This window comes from Motacilla alba, chromosome 2, assembly GCF_015832195.1.
Source record: "Motacilla alba alba isolate MOTALB_02 chromosome 2, Motacilla_alba_V1.0_pri, whole genome shotgun sequence".
Taxonomy (NCBI): Eukaryota; Metazoa; Chordata; class Aves; order Passeriformes; family Motacillidae; genus Motacilla; species Motacilla alba.
The window spans coordinates 78,287,010-78,306,872 of record NC_052017.1 but is presented as its reverse complement, the minus strand read 5'-3'; the positions used below and the strand labels follow the sequence as shown (position 1 = coordinate 78,306,872).

At 37.8% G+C, this 19,863-nt stretch overlaps 1 protein-coding gene across 5 annotated transcripts in view; it reads left to right on the top strand.

Annotated features, from left to right (window-relative positions):
* Positions 1-19,863, top strand: part of TRIO (trio Rho guanine nucleotide exchange factor) — a 242,903-nt gene that overhangs the window by 148,551 nt on the left and 74,489 nt on the right. For all 5 annotated transcript variants that reach the window (XM_038125615.1, XM_038125626.1, XM_038125634.1 and 2 more), the window contains exons 21-33: positions 720-842; positions 3,646-3,840; positions 3,952-4,067; positions 4,610-4,676; positions 5,455-5,564; positions 6,609-6,678; positions 7,133-7,222; positions 9,080-9,172; positions 11,225-11,336; positions 13,305-13,495; positions 16,449-16,550; positions 18,697-18,839; positions 19,438-19,537. In XM_038125615.1, coding sequence (XP_037981543.1) covers positions 720-842; positions 3,646-3,840; positions 3,952-4,067; positions 4,610-4,676; positions 5,455-5,564; positions 6,609-6,678; positions 7,133-7,222; positions 9,080-9,172; positions 11,225-11,336; positions 13,305-13,495; positions 16,449-16,550; positions 18,697-18,839; positions 19,438-19,537 — 1,512 coding nt within the window. The remainder of the gene's footprint in view (positions 1-719; positions 843-3,645; positions 3,841-3,951; positions 4,068-4,609; positions 4,677-5,454; positions 5,565-6,608; positions 6,679-7,132; positions 7,223-9,079; positions 9,173-11,224; positions 11,337-13,304; positions 13,496-16,448; positions 16,551-18,696; positions 18,840-19,437; positions 19,538-19,863) is intronic.

Sequence of the window (19,863 nt, the reverse complement as noted above, 5' to 3'; positions counted from 1 at the left end):
GTAAAGCATAGATAATTAGAAAGATCAGCATTTTTCATAATTGTGAGCAAATAAAGTGTTAGGATGTGGAAGGGAAACAATCTTAGTTTGCAGTTCTTTGTTCTTGTTTTTTTCTACTTATACATACATAAATTGATTTAACTGAGACATCTCACTGTTCCTTCTCTGCTGCAGGTTTTATTTCTAGGAGCACAGACCACACTTTGTGAGGTTGAAATACATGTCAGCAAAAGAGTGAAGTGATAGTTGAATCTTACATGCTTGGAAAGTTTAGCCTGTACTCTTGACGGTCTTATGTACATTTTTACAAGTTGGAACATGTATATTTCTGAGCATGACTGTCCCATGTGGCACCAAAAAAGTGATTTTTTTTTTCTTTTTCCTCAGCTGAGAAAAGTATACTAGCAAAACTGTGAACACAATTAGTTAAAACCTTTCAATAGTGGACTGCTGTAGTCCTGCAGTAGTGGACTTGCCTAAAGTGTTTGGATTCATACATAATTTTTAATTCTCTAAGCATTGCTTCATAATCTATGTGAATTATTTCAGAGTTATGAACAAATTGGTATTGCAGAGGTATTATATGATTGCCACAAGTGACAAAGAGTAAAATTCACCTGTGGCCAAACTGTGTGTGTGAAATACTGATTACAGATGGTTTTTGTTGGCAAAAATATATTGCCTTTTCTCTTACTTTTCTTCATTAATGCTTTATTTAGGCTCTGGAATGGATTCATGACAATGGAGAGTTTTATTTATCCACACATACTTCCACTGGTTCCAGTATCCAGCACACTCAAGAGTTGTTAAAAGAACATGAAGAGTTTCAGATCACAGCAAAGGTAAAATAAATTTTAAAAATCATCACAAAATACTTAGAGTTGGAAGGAACCGCTGGTGATAAGTTAGTCCAATCACCCTGCCATGACAGAGTCCCCAGGAGCAGGTTACACAGGAATGTGTCCAGGTGGGTTTTGAATGTCTTCACAGAGGGAGAGGCTCCATGACATCCCTGGGCAGCCTGTTCAGTGCCCTGCCACCCTCAGTGCAGGGAAGTTCTTCCTTATGAAGAGATGGAACTTCTTGTATTTTAGTTCATGCCTGTTAGTCCTTGTCCTGTCACTGGGCATCACTGAAGAGTCTGGCACCATCCCCGTGATATCTACCTTTGAGATATTTTATATTTTGGTGAGATCCCCTCTCACTCTTCTCTTCTCCAGACTAAACTGGCCCAGCCCCCTCAGTCTCTCCTCGTTAGAGAGGTGCTCCAGACCCCAAACCATCTTTGTGTTGCTCTGCTGGACCCTCTCCATTAGCTCCTTGTCTTTCCTGAACTGTGGAAACCAGAATTGAACACAATACTCCAGATGTGTCCTCCTTAGGGTCAAGTAGAGTGTCAGTATCACCTCCCTCGACCTGTGGCCACACTTTTCCTGATGCACCCCAGGATACCATTGGCCCTCCTGGCTACGGGGGGTCTTCAGGCTCAGGCTCATCCACCAAGGCTCCCAACTCCTTCTCCACAGAGCTGTTACCTAGTAGATCAGCCAGCAACCTCTGCTGGTACTGGGGTTATTTCCCCCAGGTTGCAGCACCCTGCCTTAGCCCTTGTTGAACTTCCTTAGATTCCTCTGCCCAACTCCCCAGCCTACTGAGCTCCCACTGAGGCAGCACAGCCAGTCTCCCCTGTTTCATATCATCAACAAATTTGCTGAGGGTGCATCATGTTCCTTCTCCAGGTTGTCGATAAACAAGTTGAGTAGAAGTTGAATTATATAACATATGAAACAAAATAAAACAACTGAATTCCCCTTGCCCATAAAAAAAATCCCCCAAGGATGTGTCCATCAAGATCTGTTTACTTGCAGTGGCTTTCTGTCTGTATTTCTGCTGAGAATAGAATAAACCAGAAGATGATGAGCAGATATTCATTGTTACTGGAGCTCCATGAGCCCTATGTGCTGTTGATTTCTCATGACGAAATCATAGTGAGGTAGCTGAAAAATGTTTTTAATACCTACAAACATTTCAGGGCATTTGATTTCCACTTTCATATCTTCATGATTGTGGATTACTGAATGTTCATTTAGGATATAAAATGCAACAAGCTGTATTATTATTCTGATTATTAATTAGAAGATATTATAAAAAATAAAGCTTTATTTCCTAGGTAACTCATTTTATTAAAGTATTCTGTGCTTCTCCTGTAAACCTTTTTGAGTCAGGCAGCAGAATGTAATTCAGCATCTCTGGAGGCCCTTTACAGGCCTGAGGCTGTAAAGTTGTCACTCCTGAGGCTTTCCAGTTTTCACATGTGAAAGACAGACAACCATTGCATGACTGAACTACCTGAGTTTGTAGCCTTGTCTGTCTCTGTTTTGTTTTGCCACCTGTTCAAACTGTTACCCATTTCTCCCTCTGGCTCTCCAACCTTCATAGAGAAATAATCGAGCCCAGGAAAGTAAGCAAGTGTTCATTTGTCTGAAGGATCACCTCAGAAGAGACTTGGAGATGGAGATGGTCGAGGGACATGTGGGAAGGGAGACAAGAAAATCCAGAAAGAACAGAGATCACTTTTGATGTTCAAACCTGGATTTTCTTCTGTTTGATCTTTGCTTCAGACTTTGATTTTCTGGATTCCTTCCAGTATGCAGAGCACCACTACTCCTCCTTATTTCCTCTTTCAGCCTGCAGATGACATTGGTGTCCCTTTTGAAAGGGACACCTTGAAAGTGTTTGTGTCACTGCTTTGGCATTTTGCTACCTTTTGGAAGGATATGTTAGCCCTTGCTAATTCCATACTGGAAAGAAATGCTTAGATGAGGAAACAAAAAGAATTAAGAGAGGACAGACTTGATTTTTTCAGTAATGTAAGAGTCAAGTTTTTATTGACTATTTTGCTTAACTCCCTGCTAGCAAAGGCCCTCACAGTACACTTCACTCATGACAGAGAGAGAGAGGTGGATGTATAAACTCATCCATTGAGTTTATACAATGGATGATTTATGATTTACATGGACTAAAGTGCATAATCTTAGGCAGCTTGTCGTTTGGGAAAAGCACTTAGAGATTTGGTGGTAACTACTTGTTTCTCTTAGTTTCTCTCAAACAGATCTGTGCCAACAAAGCATAATATAGAAAAGATTAAAAAAATTCAGTCTTCATCCATTAAAGAGTAAAGCATGTAACAAGACTTAGTTCCAATCTTAGCATTTCTGTGGTGTCTAAAGGAGGTAGATTCTTGACACTGTGGGCCAGGTCTAATACCAGTGCTTCAGTGGTAATGAACAAATGTATTTTGATGCTCTTTGGCATCAAAATGCCTTTGTATTGATGCAAGAGTACCCATGCTGAAAGGCTTGCCTGGCAGAATTTATTCTCTGGGTTAGATATGAAGCATATTTTTCAAAGAAAAATAAACAATCTGCTTCTAGTCATGTAATAATAAAGCCCAAGGAAACCTACATTAATCTTGTGCTATTTTTAATAAGTAAAAGGTATCTGTTTAAAGGAGTTCTGCAAAGAGAGGTGAAGAAGGTAACTTCTTCAATTCCTTCTCTGATTGCACTTAGTAGCAGTTAAGCAAAATGACCCCCTGCATGACAGGTAGAGTTGTAACTGTTCGATATTTTCCTGTTTTCATAGCAAACCAAAGAGAGGGTGAAGTTGTTGATACAGCTGGCTGATGGCTTTTGTGAAAAAGGGCATGCTCATGCAACAGAGATTAAAAAATGTGTCACAGCAGTGGATAAGAGGTACAGAGACTTTTCCCTGCGCATGGAGAAATACAGGACCTCTTTAGAGAAAGCTCTGGGTATTTCCTCAGATTCCAATAAATCGGTAAGAGAAATTTGAGTGTGGTGACAGACAAACAAGCTTTACTTGCATTTGATTTAGCCACCTTTTTTTCCTGTCTCCTTCCTTAATCAATTCTTCCTTTCTTTAATAAAGAGCAAAAGCTTGCAGCTGGATATAATCCCAGCCAGTGTCCCTGGGTCAGAGGTGAAACTGCGCGATGCTGCTCATGAGCTTAACGAAGAAAAACGAAAGTCTGCCCGCAGGAAAGAGTAATACATTTATTTATTTTTAATCAATGAGAATGCATAAATCAATCCTGATAAGGAAACAACTGTCATGGCTTGTCTGTCAGCTTAGAAATCATATAAATGGTAAAAAGAGAGTGATAGCACTCAGTATCTCTTATTGCCATTTATTCACATGCTTGTTCTCGTAGATAATTCTAGCATGACAGAAACTTAAACTTTCAAAAGTTAGACTTCTTTTAACATGCTTTTTTCCTTTTTAGAAATAATGTGAAATAAATGTGTAAGGAGAGGAAGCAAGACCAAAGTTAAATTACTGTAGCAGTGAAAAGTGTTAGAGAAAAAATTGCATCTCCTTCCCCATTTCTTTTTGTGCTGGTTAGTAATGGAGGGATGTTACCTCGTACGTTTCCTTCCTCTGTTGTCTCTCTTCACATTTCACTTCTCAGATTTTTCTTGCTGCAGTGGAAAAGCAAAAACTGATGAGAACGATGTATTCTGGTTATTATGCATTCACAGTGATGTAACAGACTGAGATTTGATTATTCTTTCTGTTGTCACCTAAGGTTCATTATGGCTGAGCTAATTCAGACAGAAAAGGCTTACGTAAGAGACCTCCGGGAATGCATGGATGTGAGTTTTCTTTTTTTCACTAATCTTTGAAGGCAGGGTTCAATCCATTGCTTTGTGGTTTTTTTTCTGGTTTTAACAGCTGAGCATGATTGGTTTGGAATCATAGGATCAACTTAAGTAATCTTACTGCCGTTAAGAAGAAACTTAAAATTACGTCTGATAGCAGCCATTTCAGAATTCACCCTATATGTTTTGCTTTTGTTGGTACTGAGTTTCAGTATTTGTTCCTTTCCCAATTCATAATCATGTGTGGGGTTTTTGTTTTAGAGAGAGGAGGGAAAAAGGAGGGGTTTACTTTATTTGCTTTGCTAGCAATAGGGGAGAGCTTGTGCTAATTCTCTTATTATCTGTATCACATGTTCTGCTACTAGCTGACTTTTTGAATAGAAATTCAGTGAGATTCCATGGAAAAGTGCCCAGTAATTGTTATGCTGAACCAACTAATGTTCAGTGGTAGCTGTTGCACAAAGCATGAACTTCTAGACTGCAGACATGACCTTGATAAGAAATATCCTGAAGCATTAGAGGTTGTCAAGAACACTATGCATTTTAAATTATGAAGTCTCAGGGACTATGTTAAATTGTCAGTTTTAGAACTTGTATTTCACTGTCAAAATCACAAGGTATATTTGACACAACAGGCACTGTCACAATTGGAGATGATGCTGCTGTATGATCTTTGCCTAGTTTCTAGTTAATGCATACTTACAGATACCTGGCTGCGTCTGTTGGGAGTTTATCATCACTTTTCACAAACCTTTTTTTTTTTTCTGGGCAGACATATCTATGGGAAATGACAAGTGGAGTCGAGGAGATCCCACCTGGTATTGTAAACAAAGAACACATTATCTTTGGAAACATGCAGGAAATTTATGAGTTCCACAATAAGTGAGTGACTTATCTTCCATTTCCATACTACTGCAAATCCAAATGATGACCTGAGGGATTTCCTACTGAAAATACTGTGTATTTCAATAATGAATGCTTTCCCATCAAAAAACTTGAAAGATTTTCCTCTTGCATTGCTAAATTATTTCAGCTGTTACTTTTTGCAGAGAGGAAGTACACCATTAGAAATTATATTTTTTGGTCTCGGGCATCCTTCAGCATGTAAGAGGTTTTTTTGGATACACCAAAATTTTGTTGTAGGTTTCTCAGCTGTTCTAAAGAGATGAAAACCACTGAACTCAATAAAATACAAACATAGCACAAGCATTAGGGCTCTGTCATTCTTTCAGAACCCTCATTCCTGATATCCAAGTGCAGCTGTTAGTGGGAAAGAGTAGGGCTCCCAGTTCTTGGCTCTTCTTGGCTTCTGTGGAGATGCTCCAGCATCATTACGTTTACTGGAATACGGAGCGTAAAAGAGACTTGTCCGCTCCATTTCTTCTGAATGGAGTGGTTCTTAGAGGGATCTGTGTACAGAAATCTTGCTCTGAATCTTCCTTCTTTGTTATGTTCACATTTGTATTGGGTTATGATTCTTTGAAGTAATAAAATATACCTAGTGTATTCCATATCCCGATTTTACAGTTCTTTGTATGCTTTGTGTTAACTTGAGAACTTGAGTATCCAAAAAGCAAGGATTGGGTTTTTTTAAATTGAAGTGAAGGTTTTTCTTGAAACTGACAACAGTAGGAAACCTTCTTGATAGAGAACAGCAGCAGTTACTAAATTTTTGTGTATTCTTATGTATTAACTGCATGTCCACTGGTTCAATTTCTGATCTTCTCATCAGAATTTTTATTGAATTATATTTTATATTAGTACTTTTATTACACATTTTTCGTTATCTTTATTTCCTCAGCTCATACATTTGGTATTGCAGAAAGTTTTCTAATGGCCTTTGTCCACAGATAATAGATCCAAACAAGTTGCTGTAATGAACATGTTTCATATGCCTTGTATGACTTGTTTCTTTTCTACCCACAGTATATTTCTCAAGGAGTTGGAAAAATATGAACAGTTACCAGAAGATGTTGGACATTGCTTCGTTACATGGGTAATTAAGTCAGACTTAGGTTTAGAAGTAGAAAGGGGGATAGGATGCATGATGGGATGATTTCTTGCTCTCAGATCCCTTTTTGATTTGTAGAAGTGCCTCTTCCTGCAAATTTAAGTAAAACATGTGTATCTTTAACCAAGAAAACAATAATTAGGGCACTCCTGTCAGATGCCAGTCCTTAGCTGCTCTTGAAGTGTATGCAAGTTGCCTAAACCTGTGTGCAGATTTGGTTTGTCTTAGCTTTGAATAACCTATTTTTATATACCTTGCTGTTGTTTTCAGTCTTACTTGCCTGATGTGTATTTTTACGCTGCCAGTTTGAGTGGAAATGTAATTCTGTACAGCTCAGTTTCTTGATAGAGAAGATAAGCTCTCTGATAATGGTGTAAAAACTTTGAGACAGGAATGATGCTCTCTGATAACCTTTGTAAATTTGCATTTTGTTCTGCAGGCAGACAAATTCCAGATGTATGTTACCTACTGTAAAAATAAGCCAGATTCCACTCAGTTGATATTAGAACATGCGGGAGCATACTTTGATGTAAGTACATCACGTCCATCTTAAAAGCTAAAACACCTTGGCTGTTTGACTCATATTTGTGGTTCTGCTGAGTGCCTAATTTGTTAAGAAAATGCAAGTTTCCTGTTAATAACACTGCTATTTATCAAGCTGTCAGCTTAAGAAAATCAATCCTGTATCTCACGTGGTTAACTTCCATTGCTCAGTTGGTGTTACAGAGCTGTCAAATCAGATGTGGAAAGTTGCTGTCAAATATCAGAGCGGTTCAGAGCTGGAAGCAGGTTCTGGCAACAACAACCAAGACATGAATCTTCAGCTCACACAAGCACATCCTGCAAATCTTAGCATTTTGATGTGCTTAGTTTGCATTGTATGTAATAGAGATTGAGATGTTGATTGAATTTTTGGAGCGCTTTTAAATTGTAATTGCATGTAGTGGTAATTCAGTTCACTGGTATTATTCAGAAGGGCTGAACCTCCTTATTTAGTCCCACGGTTCCATGATCTACACATGTAATATTCTGCATGAAAAAGCAACAGAAATGTAGGTGTGTTAGAAGTTTTAGGGGCCATGGTGAATGAGTTTGGGTTGGACATGTATTAATAGATTATTCAGTTAGAGTGATGGCTTTTTCTATTTATTTTTCCTCAGCTGAGCCACTAGCTGTGTAATGACACCACAATTTTTTTTAGAATTGTTTGTACAAGTAGAGGAAATCCCTGAAGCCCTTGAGGTTAATCTCAGAAGTCTAATCACTAAGGAAATGGGGTTTCTAAACATTGTAAGGCAAAGCCTTTTTGTGAAGCCTCCATTTAGTTTTCAGTGTTTGAAGAAGAGCAAGTGAGTTATATAAAATCAGGTAGATATGACTGAAAAAATTCCAAGAAAAATTTAGTAAATACCATTTTTAAAATAACACAAGGCTCTGATAAAACTATTAGAAAGAAATTCTTGCCACCATCTCCTTTGGTCCATCTCTTTTACCACTATATCCAGAACTCTCCATTCCCTAATCCACCTAAAGTATATTAGAAGTGTGAAGACTTAATTCTGTGCACAGAGAACTTGAGCGCTTCCTGTGATGACACCACTGGTCCATGTGAAAATATCGTGTGTATTCTATTTTGGGAATTTCTGATACTGTAACCATGGTTTGATGGCACATAGCTGAGGGGTGTAACTTGCTGTTTGAAATTACTTGGTTAAAATAGATCCAATGCTGTGATAAATAGCAGAGCCTCAGTGGAGTTCAGCCCCAGTCAGTACCTCAAATCTGTTATCATCCCAGTTAGCTATCAGATAATTCCGTTTTCCACCTTTAGCTTCGTGGAGGTAATACTTTTTTCTATTTGTAAGTGGCTGTTTTCAAGTGCTTGGTAACCTCAGAAACTGTTACTCGGTGCTCCCTCTGGTGGGGGATGAGGCCGTCTGTGGCTGTTGGCACTGAAATAGCAGGGGATGCTGAGAAACCTCTACCTCAGCCTTCCTAGTACTCCTGCCTCTTCCCAGCAACACTGGAATATGAGGGTTTTTCCTCTCTTGCAAGTAGCAAAAGAAGTACAGATCTTAATGCTTTGTAAAAAATGTGTTGCCACACATTCTGTGTCCCTAATTGTTGCTCTTTGTATTTAGGTTTGTTGAAATGTTTCACAGGTACTCTCGGAGGTAATCATCTTCTGTTGGTACCAAGTGAGCAGGCAGATGCACAGCATAATGATTCATTGTGCCTGGAATATCTGGTTATCCTGGTTTTTTTGGGTTTTTTTCCTGCTAAAATAGAATTTTTAGTTAATGTATATTATTTCAAATCCCTCAAAACAGTTTATATCTGAGTGTTGGTGCTCACAGTCCTCAAATGTTTACTTTTTTCCATGTAGGAGATACAGCAGCGACATGGACTGGCCAACTCTATCTCCTCTTACCTTATCAAACCTGTCCAAAGGATAACAAAATACCAGCTTCTTTTAAAGGTCAGTATTAATTCAGGGTTCGTCTGATCCTGCTGGTCATAAAAAGGCAAAGCTCTTGCTAAAATCAGTAGGGTTATTTTACTCTACTCTCCGAGACTCCAGCATCCTGGGCAGCCACAAATACTGCTGCAAAATTTCAACTGAAAATGAAAGAAGGCATAAACAAGCAGCTTTTTGTCCAGATTTCTGTAAACTAAAAAAAGATTACCTGTCTACTGATGTTTACTTAGAAAATATAATTTGCATTTCCAGGGTAAAAAAGTAACTCATGGCTATATGGCTATAGAACCATTTTTATAATGGTTTCTACACCAGATCTTGGCAAGCTATTAGCTATGCTGGTGGTATTAAATACTGTAAAATTGATAATAGTATATTTATTTATGTATAAAACTGTAATACAAAATATTTATAAGATATTTAAATATCTGTGTGTATCAGTAAATATTTACACATAGTAACTGTACCTGTAGAGCTGTTGCACAAAGAGTTTTTATTTGTAACGTTGCCCAGAAATGTCAAGTAAATAGTAGCTGCTAAATAAGCACAACTTTTGGAACCCTGTAGTTAGAACTTTCACTCAGTGGGCAGATGTCTTCTCAAGTGAGCAGCAGTGTTCTTGGACTGTGCTGGGTTGCTGTTTGGTGGCAATGCTTGTTTTGTTGTAGCAGCCTACAAAAGCACTGTAACTGATCTGTGTCTCCCCTTTTTACTTGAGAACAGCCATGTGTGATTGCTTTTGACATTTCTGAAAAACATTAGAGGCTATTTCAGGTCACGTTGGGTGGAAACAAATCTTTCATTTTTGACTGAAATTTAGTGTCTGTTTTCCACTTGCAAGGAATTGCAACTTGATCAAATTATAATTTTCAGAAATTTTATGTTTCTGTTTTTTTCAGAAAGTTAAAATGCTTCAAAATTTTTGAGGCATTAATTCCAACAATTATTATTATTTTTAATATAGCATAGTATGATTAAGAGCCTAAAACTTGAATGATAAATGAAACATTTTACAGTTCTGGAAGTTTCACTTGTTTTTTCCAAATGGTATTGAAGCTGCTCCTCTTCTGTGCCTCTGAGAGATACTTAGTTACTCTCACTGTTCTGTGGAGTTGTCATGCAAAATTTAGGTGTGATTGTGTCATGTTTTGCTGTGATAGTGGTATTGGCAGTTGAATAAAAATATTGTAATGATCATAATATTAGAAGTCACATGGCTTTCTCTTTAAAAAGGGGGAAAGGAATTTAACCTGAGGGAATGAATTAAGTGGGCTTTTTGAATAACAGAAGGAACTTAATATGCCCTTTTGGTTACATAACCTAAATTTTATCTTGATACTGTTCAAATGCTTGAAAGCTGCCAGGAAATTTGAATATGAGCTCAGACACTGTTGTGTTAAATCTGTGGGATATTGAATGGCCAGAGACCTGCATGCCCTAAATTCTGCTACAACACTTCAGCATGTTAAGTTCTCTAACTTCTGTCTATTAGTTAATGCTAGTTTTTATTGAAAAGTTTTGTCTGTAGGTTGCTTTTAACTGTGTGAACACAGAATAGTCATTCATGGAATACTTAAAGAGAATTTACATTGTTTTATTCTATCAGCAGTTGTACAGAGCAGGTGTTTGGTGCAGTGAAGCAATGACTGACATGGGAGGTGGGAAGGGTCCTTTTGTGCTGCCCCACTTTCCCCCATCTTCATGTCTTGGCAGCTGCATTGTTCTGGGTTTTGATGTAGCACAGCATCTGATAACTGCATCTGTGCTTATCAAAAAAAAGTTTTGTTCTCAACATATCTTTTAAAGATTTCTTACTAAGCAGATAAACCTGTTTAAATTAGAAGCAGTTAACTGATAGCTTGGGCTGCTCCTTGAAGAACTGATCATGATAGAAACAAAGTACATGGTCATGTCATTGGCAGAGTAAGAAGTTCAAAAAGATTTTATGTGTCGAAAATGATTTTTAGTTTTTTAGAACTACTCTTTGGTTGTCTGTCATATTAGTGTAAAAACAAATGGTAGAGAGTCATTTTGTCTGCTTGTCTTTTGCAGGAGCTGCTCACGTGCTGTGAAGAAGGTAAAGGTGAGATTAAGGATGGCCTGGAGGTGATGCTTAGTGTGCCAAAGCGAGCCAATGATGCCATGCACCTCAGCATGCTGGAAGGTAGGATTCAAGCTGCCTTTCCAATTCATTGTGTGCTGCAGATTAATTTTGTTCTGTGGACGTGTTCTTTTCTTGGGGTTTGTATTTTTCATGCCATTTTGGCAGGGTTTTATAAGATGCAAATTTATTTAGGAAAATAAATTGTTACAGTCAGCTGGTAGAGTTTTAGTAATTTTTGAAGTGTTCTTTCACCTTGATCTGTAGTTGTGCCACTGCAGATTTGAAAAACGTGTAGGCTAATGAAGTAGTCCACTACTCACCCAAAATGCAATAGGTGACTGGTCAGATATGCTGGCTTTGGCTGCATTCTTCAACCTTAGCTTTTATGTATGAGGCTCATAAGTGTATTATTGGTGATTTTACTGATTTATGTATCAAATAATTGTGTCCAAGAAGTTTGTCTTTTTCACATCTGTTTGGTGCCTGTTCCATAACAGACTTCTGGTTGAAATCTATCTTCTGGCAGTAAAATGTCAGCATAAGCCAATTTAGCCCAAGCTTAAGCCAGTATAATCATGTTCATGGCAGACAGTGGAGGTTGGATGTAATGCATCTATGTGCTTAGAACAACTTTGTGCCAAAATCTGTTTTGCAATTGGCACAATATCATTTATAATGGTGCAATCATACATTTAGTGATAAAAATGTTTTTCTTGGGTGTTTAAATTGTTTGAGAAAAAAGCAGGGCCCTCTTATCCTACAGTTGCTGAATAAATACTTTTAAGTGCTTCTAGTCAATATGCCTTTTTTTCCCCTCTGCCTTCTGGTAGTAGCATGCAGCTTGTTGTGGAATTTCCAGTATTGTGCTAGATACTGTAAAATTTGCCTTGGTTTAATATGTGATCCTTAATTGTATAAATGCTCCAAATCACTTCTTCTCCTTGATTTTAAATAGTAAGGATGTTGGTCTGTGTACAGGACCACTTCCAAAATACTTGTTCAGGAGGTGGTCTTAGTATAAAGGCTGATCAGCTTTGGTAATAATCTTAACACTGGGAATGTGACTCTGGAGAACATCCTAATCTTTTACATAAGTTGGTTTTACAACAAATCGTGTGTGCGTTGTTGAGTCATCCCATGTTGGACAAATATAGTGAGTGAGCACATTTCCTCTTTATGTCTCCGGAGGATTTTGAATGAACATCCTGGCGGAACTTGCCTCTGATCCTCTCCATACTCCTGCCCTGTTCAGAACATGAGAACTGGCAAGCAATATCTATTTAAAATACATTTTGATACTACTCAAAAGAGTATGGTAGACAATTTTTGTTATCCTCCAACTCTAAAGCTGTGTATTAAAGTGGGCAAACATGGTACCATTATAATGGAAGTAAAATTGTTGGTATTCTCCATCTTCATCTTTTTTTCATTATGTCTCAATACAAGTGATCCAGCTGGTAATTACTTTACTGTGGATCAATTCTGGCATGACCAATGGCAGGCTGATTTTATGCCAACAGCTCCAAGCTGCCATGTTTCTCCATCCCCAATTGGAACACATTTCTGTGCTCATTGCCCACATGGTAGAGAAGGTGTACCTCCAGAAGAGGTGGCATTTGGGAGCTTGCCACTGTCAGAAGAACCTGATATGCCCGGTGTCCTTGCAAGTTGCTTACTTTGTACTGTGGCAGAAAGCTCGTAAGAGAAATCATTTTCATCACAGAAGAGGTTACTTGAAGCTAACAAAGACAGATTTGTCATTTGTTGGTAAAATACTGCCATAAGAGTTGATTAAGTTCTTAACAGTTGGATGTCTAAATTTAGAAGTGCATTTGAGCTGCAGTTACATTTAGTATATTGCAGTGTTAAAATCAAGTCTTGTTTTTAGTATTGTTTTCTTGGAATCTCATCTTTTGGAAGTTGTGTCAGGGAGAAAAAAACATAGTTTAAGGAACAGAAGCTGTGCTTTTTGTGTTACTTGTATTACCAACTTTTCATGCTGAATCTTTCCTTTCACTCTGTTTTTAGGCTTTGATGAAAATATAGAATCTCAGGGAGAGCTCATCCTTCAAGAATCCTTCCAAGTGTGGGACCCAAAAACTCTGATTCGAAAGGGAAGAGAGAGGCACCTTTTCCTTTTTGAGATGTCCTTGGTTTTCAGTAAAGAAGTGAAGGACTCGAGCGGAAGGAGCAAATACATTTACAAGAGCAAACTGTTTGTAAGTATGGGAGAACAACTGATCATATTTACAAAACTGTCTAGATTAGGCTTCAACTAAGCTCAGGTGATTTAAGTGTGTCTGAAAAACTTGAACAACTGTTAACAGAGCACTGCAAGAACAGCCTTGGAAGGTATAGACTGAACCTTTAAGGTTTACTGCTTTGTCTTGCTTTTGAGGAGAAAGGATAGGCTCAAAACAACTACTGAAGGGTACCTGTCAGTCTTGCTGTGTCAGGTCAAATGAAAATCAATATTGGGCTAGACTGGTTTTGTCTTAATTGTGTGTTGATTGCAAATTCTTTAACACTTATTTGTATAAAGCACAAGGATGGAAGGAGTTGATGAGCTGCCTAAAACTTTCTTGTTTACTATTGCTGTTAAGGTTTCATTTTAGTGGATATTCTACACCTACTGACTGGGGAAGGCAAGAACTTTGTTTTGGAAAAGTTCACTCCAGAATGTTTGCTGAGACCAGGAGTCTTACAGTAAAGTTCTGCATATAGAATTATAGTACTTATGGTCTACTGAAAGGATATAAGGTGGAAATGTTTTTCTTCCTGTCTTAAATTTAAAAAGAAAACCACACCAAAAAACCAAACCAAAACAAACCCCCCCCCAACAAAAAAAAAACCAACCAAAAAACACCCAAAACCTCCACTCTTGCTTTTCTTATCTCTAGTAGTATGCATGCTCTACAAAATGTGACTCTGGAATTCACATCCTTACCTTCTTATCCTGTTGGATTACTTGGGTGAGAGCAGTATTCACACTCGACAAATTCATGTAGCCAAGTGGCAAGACAGTCTCCCGTGGCTTGCTCTGCATCTATTGAAGGCAAGATTAGCTTTTATACCAAATAGTTCAGAGCAAGTACTTGAAATTACTTCCCTTCTCAGAACTACACTCTAGGAAACATCATTCTTGTATTGATCCTATTGGAATATATAACTAAGTATAGATGGTATAAATACTGAATCTTTTCTCTGTGCTTCTGTTCCTTTTCCCTCATTCAGTCCCACTTCCCACTTCAGTGTCTAAAGTGGTAAAACAGGTTGGTGAAAAGAAAAAACCCCTCTTTTTTTCCGTATCTTTCTTTGCATATTCTGTCACTTCATTTCCAACACTTGCTTTCTTTTGTGATACTAAATAGCTAGCAGGTAACACAGCTGCAGCTGTTTGTTGATCACACCTTTCTTTGCTGCTCTTAAGAACCCAAAATGAAAAAAAAAATGCTGGTGTATTGGAGAATATTAATAGCTGTCAAGGGATTATGTGGGAGAGGCGACAAAACTGAAAAATCAGTCCTGTTAAATTGTCACGTCAGTTCCTCCAACATGAATTTAGTAGTAGCCTTAGGTCTTAGAGAAGCTGATGGACATCTTGAAGACTCTCGTTGTACCTAATTTTTTAAAATATAAGGATTCTTTTTGTTGTCATATTCTATCTGGCAAAATATCCTGTAGTGCAGCTTACTATTATAGCAGCTCTGATAGTTTGATCTTTAGAAAAGGCATGTGTTGAAAGCATGCATGTTGATTTGAGCTAAAGATCCTTTTTGTATGCTAGCCTGTGACTTCTGGAAGGTGGCTTTACAAAAATGAGGTTCTTCTCTTTGCTTTGGGCATGATGACCATCAGGGTTTCCCCAGCACAGGATACTCAATGGCATGATATGGAGAGATCAATACATATATGTATATATAAATATATATAGGCAGAATGTGTTAATGAGCTCCTTTGAGAAGAGATTAAGTGTCCAGGAGCAAATGCCTAAAGGAGGGCTGTGGGGAAAAAGACAAGCAGGTGTTACTTTGACAGAGCACTCTCCCAGTCACCAGTAAGTGGTGGTTTGGGAGGTTCCTCCCCTCAGCGTCGTTTCCATGCATCCAGTAACCCACGGTGGATTCTGTTCTGTGAGCCTGTCCTGGAGAGCCGTGTTGCTCATCTGCCTGTTGGGCAAAGACTGTTGTGTGTGGAAGGGTAGATGTTGGGATGGGATTATTTTAGAAGAAAATAACTAAAAAGCTTTCACCCACCAACACCAAAAAAAAGGCAAGTTGGCATCCAAGTGTGACAAGAAAAAAAGTACTTTTACTCAGGTATTGGGTATACAGCATCTCGTGTGTTGAGATGTGTATGTGCTAATGATGTGTATAAGGGAAAAATACAGCTTCTAATCATGTGAGAATACTTAGCAGCTGTTGGGGAGTGAGGGTTCTTTTTGTTTGAGCTCTATTTCTTAGTTTATAATTTTTTTTGGAACAGAGCCTGTATGAATTGTTTAAAGCAGAAGCCAATTCACATGAGTGAGATGTTCCAGTCAGAAAGTGAAAACATTTTGGATGATAATTGGCTATTAAGGTCTGACATTAGAACATTCCCAAAGACTGATTGTTCATGTAGTTGTCTCACAAAATTCTCCAGGGAAACTGCATTTCTGAATTATTTCATCTGTTTCAGAAGGAAGGAAACACACTAGGAAAGGCTCATTTGACCAAAAAAAAATCCAGCGTTTTAGAAGATAGCAAGAGAATTCTTAAGCATATCTTATCTGAGAGAGAGCATAAAAATCAGTAAATAGCGAGTGTTCTCCAGTGGAAATGAGCAGAGAGAGAAGCCAAAACTCACTTTTTGCCAAGCATCATCTTTAGAATTATAAAGCTTTTACTGTCAAGTCCAAAAACTAAAATCAGCAATTTGGTATTGGGATTGTAAGTGTTATTGTTTATTGTCACTTTATAGAAAAGACTGTTAAGCTTGTGGTTCTTACTTTTTTGAAGAGACCTCACACTGCCACCAGAATAAAGGATTCTCTCTAGCATATGAGTTAGCCTTAAGCTTCTGAAAAATCTCTTTAAATAGCAGTGCTCAATTTTGTAGATTATTAGCATGCCTTTGTTGGCATCTGAGAAAAAATGCTTTATGGTCCTAACAATTTTTTCTTAATTCCAGACTTCTGAACTGGGTGTCACAGAACATGTAGAAGGAGACCCCTGCAAGTTTGCTCTGTGGGTTGGAAGGACACCAACTTCAGACAACAAAATTGTTCTCAAGGTAATTTTAGCAGATGTGCTTTAGTCTGTAGCAAGTCTTGTAGTTGTTTTTGTTATTTGTTGGGAAAGCAAGACGTGATTTCCTGCTTTAAGAGGGACAGCTGCTGACAAATAATTTTCTTTGGGTTTGCAGAGGCGGTGGTGTATATATATCTAACTCATGTGGCCTGAGAGCAGAGGGGAATCTTTGCAGCCTACTGAAGAGTTAGACAAACCTGCTTTCACAAATCATAATGGGGAGTCCCAAATGGGTTTGATCCCATGGACTTCCATAAGCTTGAAGACTTCAGCAATTAGCTGACAGGGCGCTGGTGTCACAAAGAAATGATGGCACCAGTGGTACCTTTCACACTCAAGTTATCGCTGCTTGTTGGCAGTGCTATTTTTCATGACCCATAATTTTATGCAGAAAACAAACACAGCAAAAGATTTTTATGTCTTTCTGTGGGCTGCAAGTTTTCCTGCTACTTGCCTTTGGATGAAAGTGCATGTAATTCCTATAAATTTTGTGTCTGGGCAAGTTACAGGTGTCAGTAGTGCTGTTTGCCTAGCTAGAAGAATGGCTAAATCAATATTTTCTGTGATTATGATATTAACCTGGAACACCTTCTCAACTGAAGAACCTGTTTTGTAATACCATAAGCATCTAATGGGTAAATCTGGCATGTTTTGAGGAGCTCTGTTGAGCTGAAGCAAAGTTCATATTCCCATTTATAGATTTATGCACCTACTATTAAACTTGTTTGTGATTTCACATATATTCATAGGAAATACTCAATAATGTCATTTAAAAATGGCCTCTCCAATTCACTTGTCACACTCTTCCGTGTGAGTTACAGGTGAACAAAAGCTTACATTAGCTTTCTGGCAGCAGTGAAGGAATGCAAGGAAATTAAATGTAACATTAATGCATACTAGATTTTCTTTCAGTTTTTAATGTTCCCATAAATTCACAGACAATGCTTTTGCAGCCTGAAATGATCCTCCCAGGGCAGAGCAGAGTAAAAGGTTTTAATTATGGGTTCACTCCATAAGATCACTTTAAGGTGTTTCTGTTCTGTGCTTTACTCAGTGCATAGGATATTTAGAAAACTTCTGTGATACATCAAGCTCTTCCACAATTTTGTGGACTTTATTTGTTTGTTTGGTTTTGAAGGCTGGAAACAAGCACTTCCTTACCTCATTAATATTAGAAGTAAATTCCATGAAAAACTAAATAAAAGATTTTTAAAAGGTCATGTTTAGCTTCTTTTCCTAAATGTTTTTGTTTGTAAAAGAAAACAAAATTCTTTTCCCTACCTGTCCATCTGTTCCTACAATTTTCTTCATCCCTTTAGAATTCCTGGTTATTATATATTTATAATATATTAAATATTTATAATATATTTGAAGCCAGTTATTTCAGGAGACAGCAATTAAGAGAAGTAGTATATAATTAAGGAAATTATATATAATAATTTCTTTAGATCTGCAATAATATTTATATTTAGTAGCATTTCAGGTGCAGGGTTAAATTGGGCTAAGTAATCAGATTACAAGTCGGGCAGGTGGATATCAAGTAATTTCTGGGGTGTTTAAAAAAATAGATATGTTGCAGGCAGTAATTAGAATACAATCCCTAAATTAGCTTTCTGCCTCGAGATATGTATCAAAAAGTGGGAAGAATAATACATTAAATATGTTGCAGTAAAAGTTAACTTCTTTTGCCAGTGATAGTAGTTTATTATTCTTTCAAGTTAGAATTTACCTAAAATATAGGATGAGTTTAAAATACTCATATACAGTGTATGAATACAGTACTCAAGATGTTATTACTGGAATTCTAAAGTTATTACTGGAATTCATTTCATTCTCATAAGATGCATTCAGGGCTTTAGTCATCAAGTTAAAAAAGTAAACTCTGAATTAAAGTTAAAATGTTTATTAAATTACCACTATTAATAATTTTGAGAGGTATAAAGTAGTGTTGGCGATTCAAAATTAAGACAGCCAGCTAGAATTTCCTTTTCGCTGTTCAGGTTTTCAGAAATTTTTCACAAATTCATTCTTTATGCCTTCCTCTTTGTGTTTATTAGCTGACTGTGTGTGTGGATCTACTCAGCAATAATGGTCCTTTGTGGGGGTTTTGTTTCTTTTGCATATCAAAGGCATCCAGTATAGAGAATAAACAGGACTGGATCAAACACATCCGGGAAGTGATACAAGAAAGGACTATTCATCTGAAAGGAGCATTGAAAGAGCCCATCCACATTCCCAAAACTGCACCAACAACAAAACAGAAAGGAAGAAGGTAAGTAGTATTTCAAATAATCAGAGATCTCTAAGTATACAACAGTGCTCTTTCCTCTGTAGTGTTGAATTTTGAATGCCTTTAAGTGAATTGGAGAAAAGCAAGAGTCATTTTGTCTACCTTTATCTTATCATTAATTTACAGTTTCCTGCAGTGCTGAATTTGTTGAGATTTCTGTTCTGAACAGTCCCTGGCTTGTGTAAATGAGCCATTACAGAAGGGATTTGGAACTGCAGTACAGGATAGCTGTACATTTTAGATTTTTGCAATTCTGCATGTGTTACTCAAATCCTTTGTTTTCCTTTTATGAAGCTGGAAATGTGTCACCAAGAGTCCTCCTTGCTAGCTTTGGCTAAGTGACTATACAAGTTTGTTGCCATATTTCTGGCTCACTGGTTGTTGCCTTAATTCCACATGATGTATTCCTTGCAAATGAATCTCTTCTCTTGCAGTAGAGAACAGAGTATTAAGTACTGAGAGTTTGATTCTTGCATCAGTGAATTTGGTGTCTGTTGCCACACTGGGAGTGTCTTAATTCCTTAACTAGCATGCTACTAACACAGTACCACTCTCATAATGAGAACTGAATTCTTTGCAGAGATGGCGAGGACCTGGACAGTCAGGGAGATGGCAGCAGCCAGCCTGATACTATTTCGATTGCCTCACGAACCTCTCAGAACACGCTAGACAGTGATAAGGTAAGTTTCCCAGACATTGCTCTATGCTGAGAGCAGATGCTTTGTCCCTTAGTGTGAATTAGCACCCAAGACTAGTCCTTACTACTTCAGAGAAGAGGCATGGAAATACTCAGTCTCTTAAAAGTAGCTGTCTGCAATAGAGAAAATACCTTGATACCATGGGAGAGCAGGAGTGATTGTTTAAATCTAATAGGTCGTGAAGAGCTCGTTTGTGCCAATTTGAAACCATTTTGGTCCCCTCTGTTCTGCAGTTTGCGCAAAGATTTGACCCCGTTTAAAACGAGTTTTATTTTCCATAAAATTTGATAGCGATGCACAGAATTTTT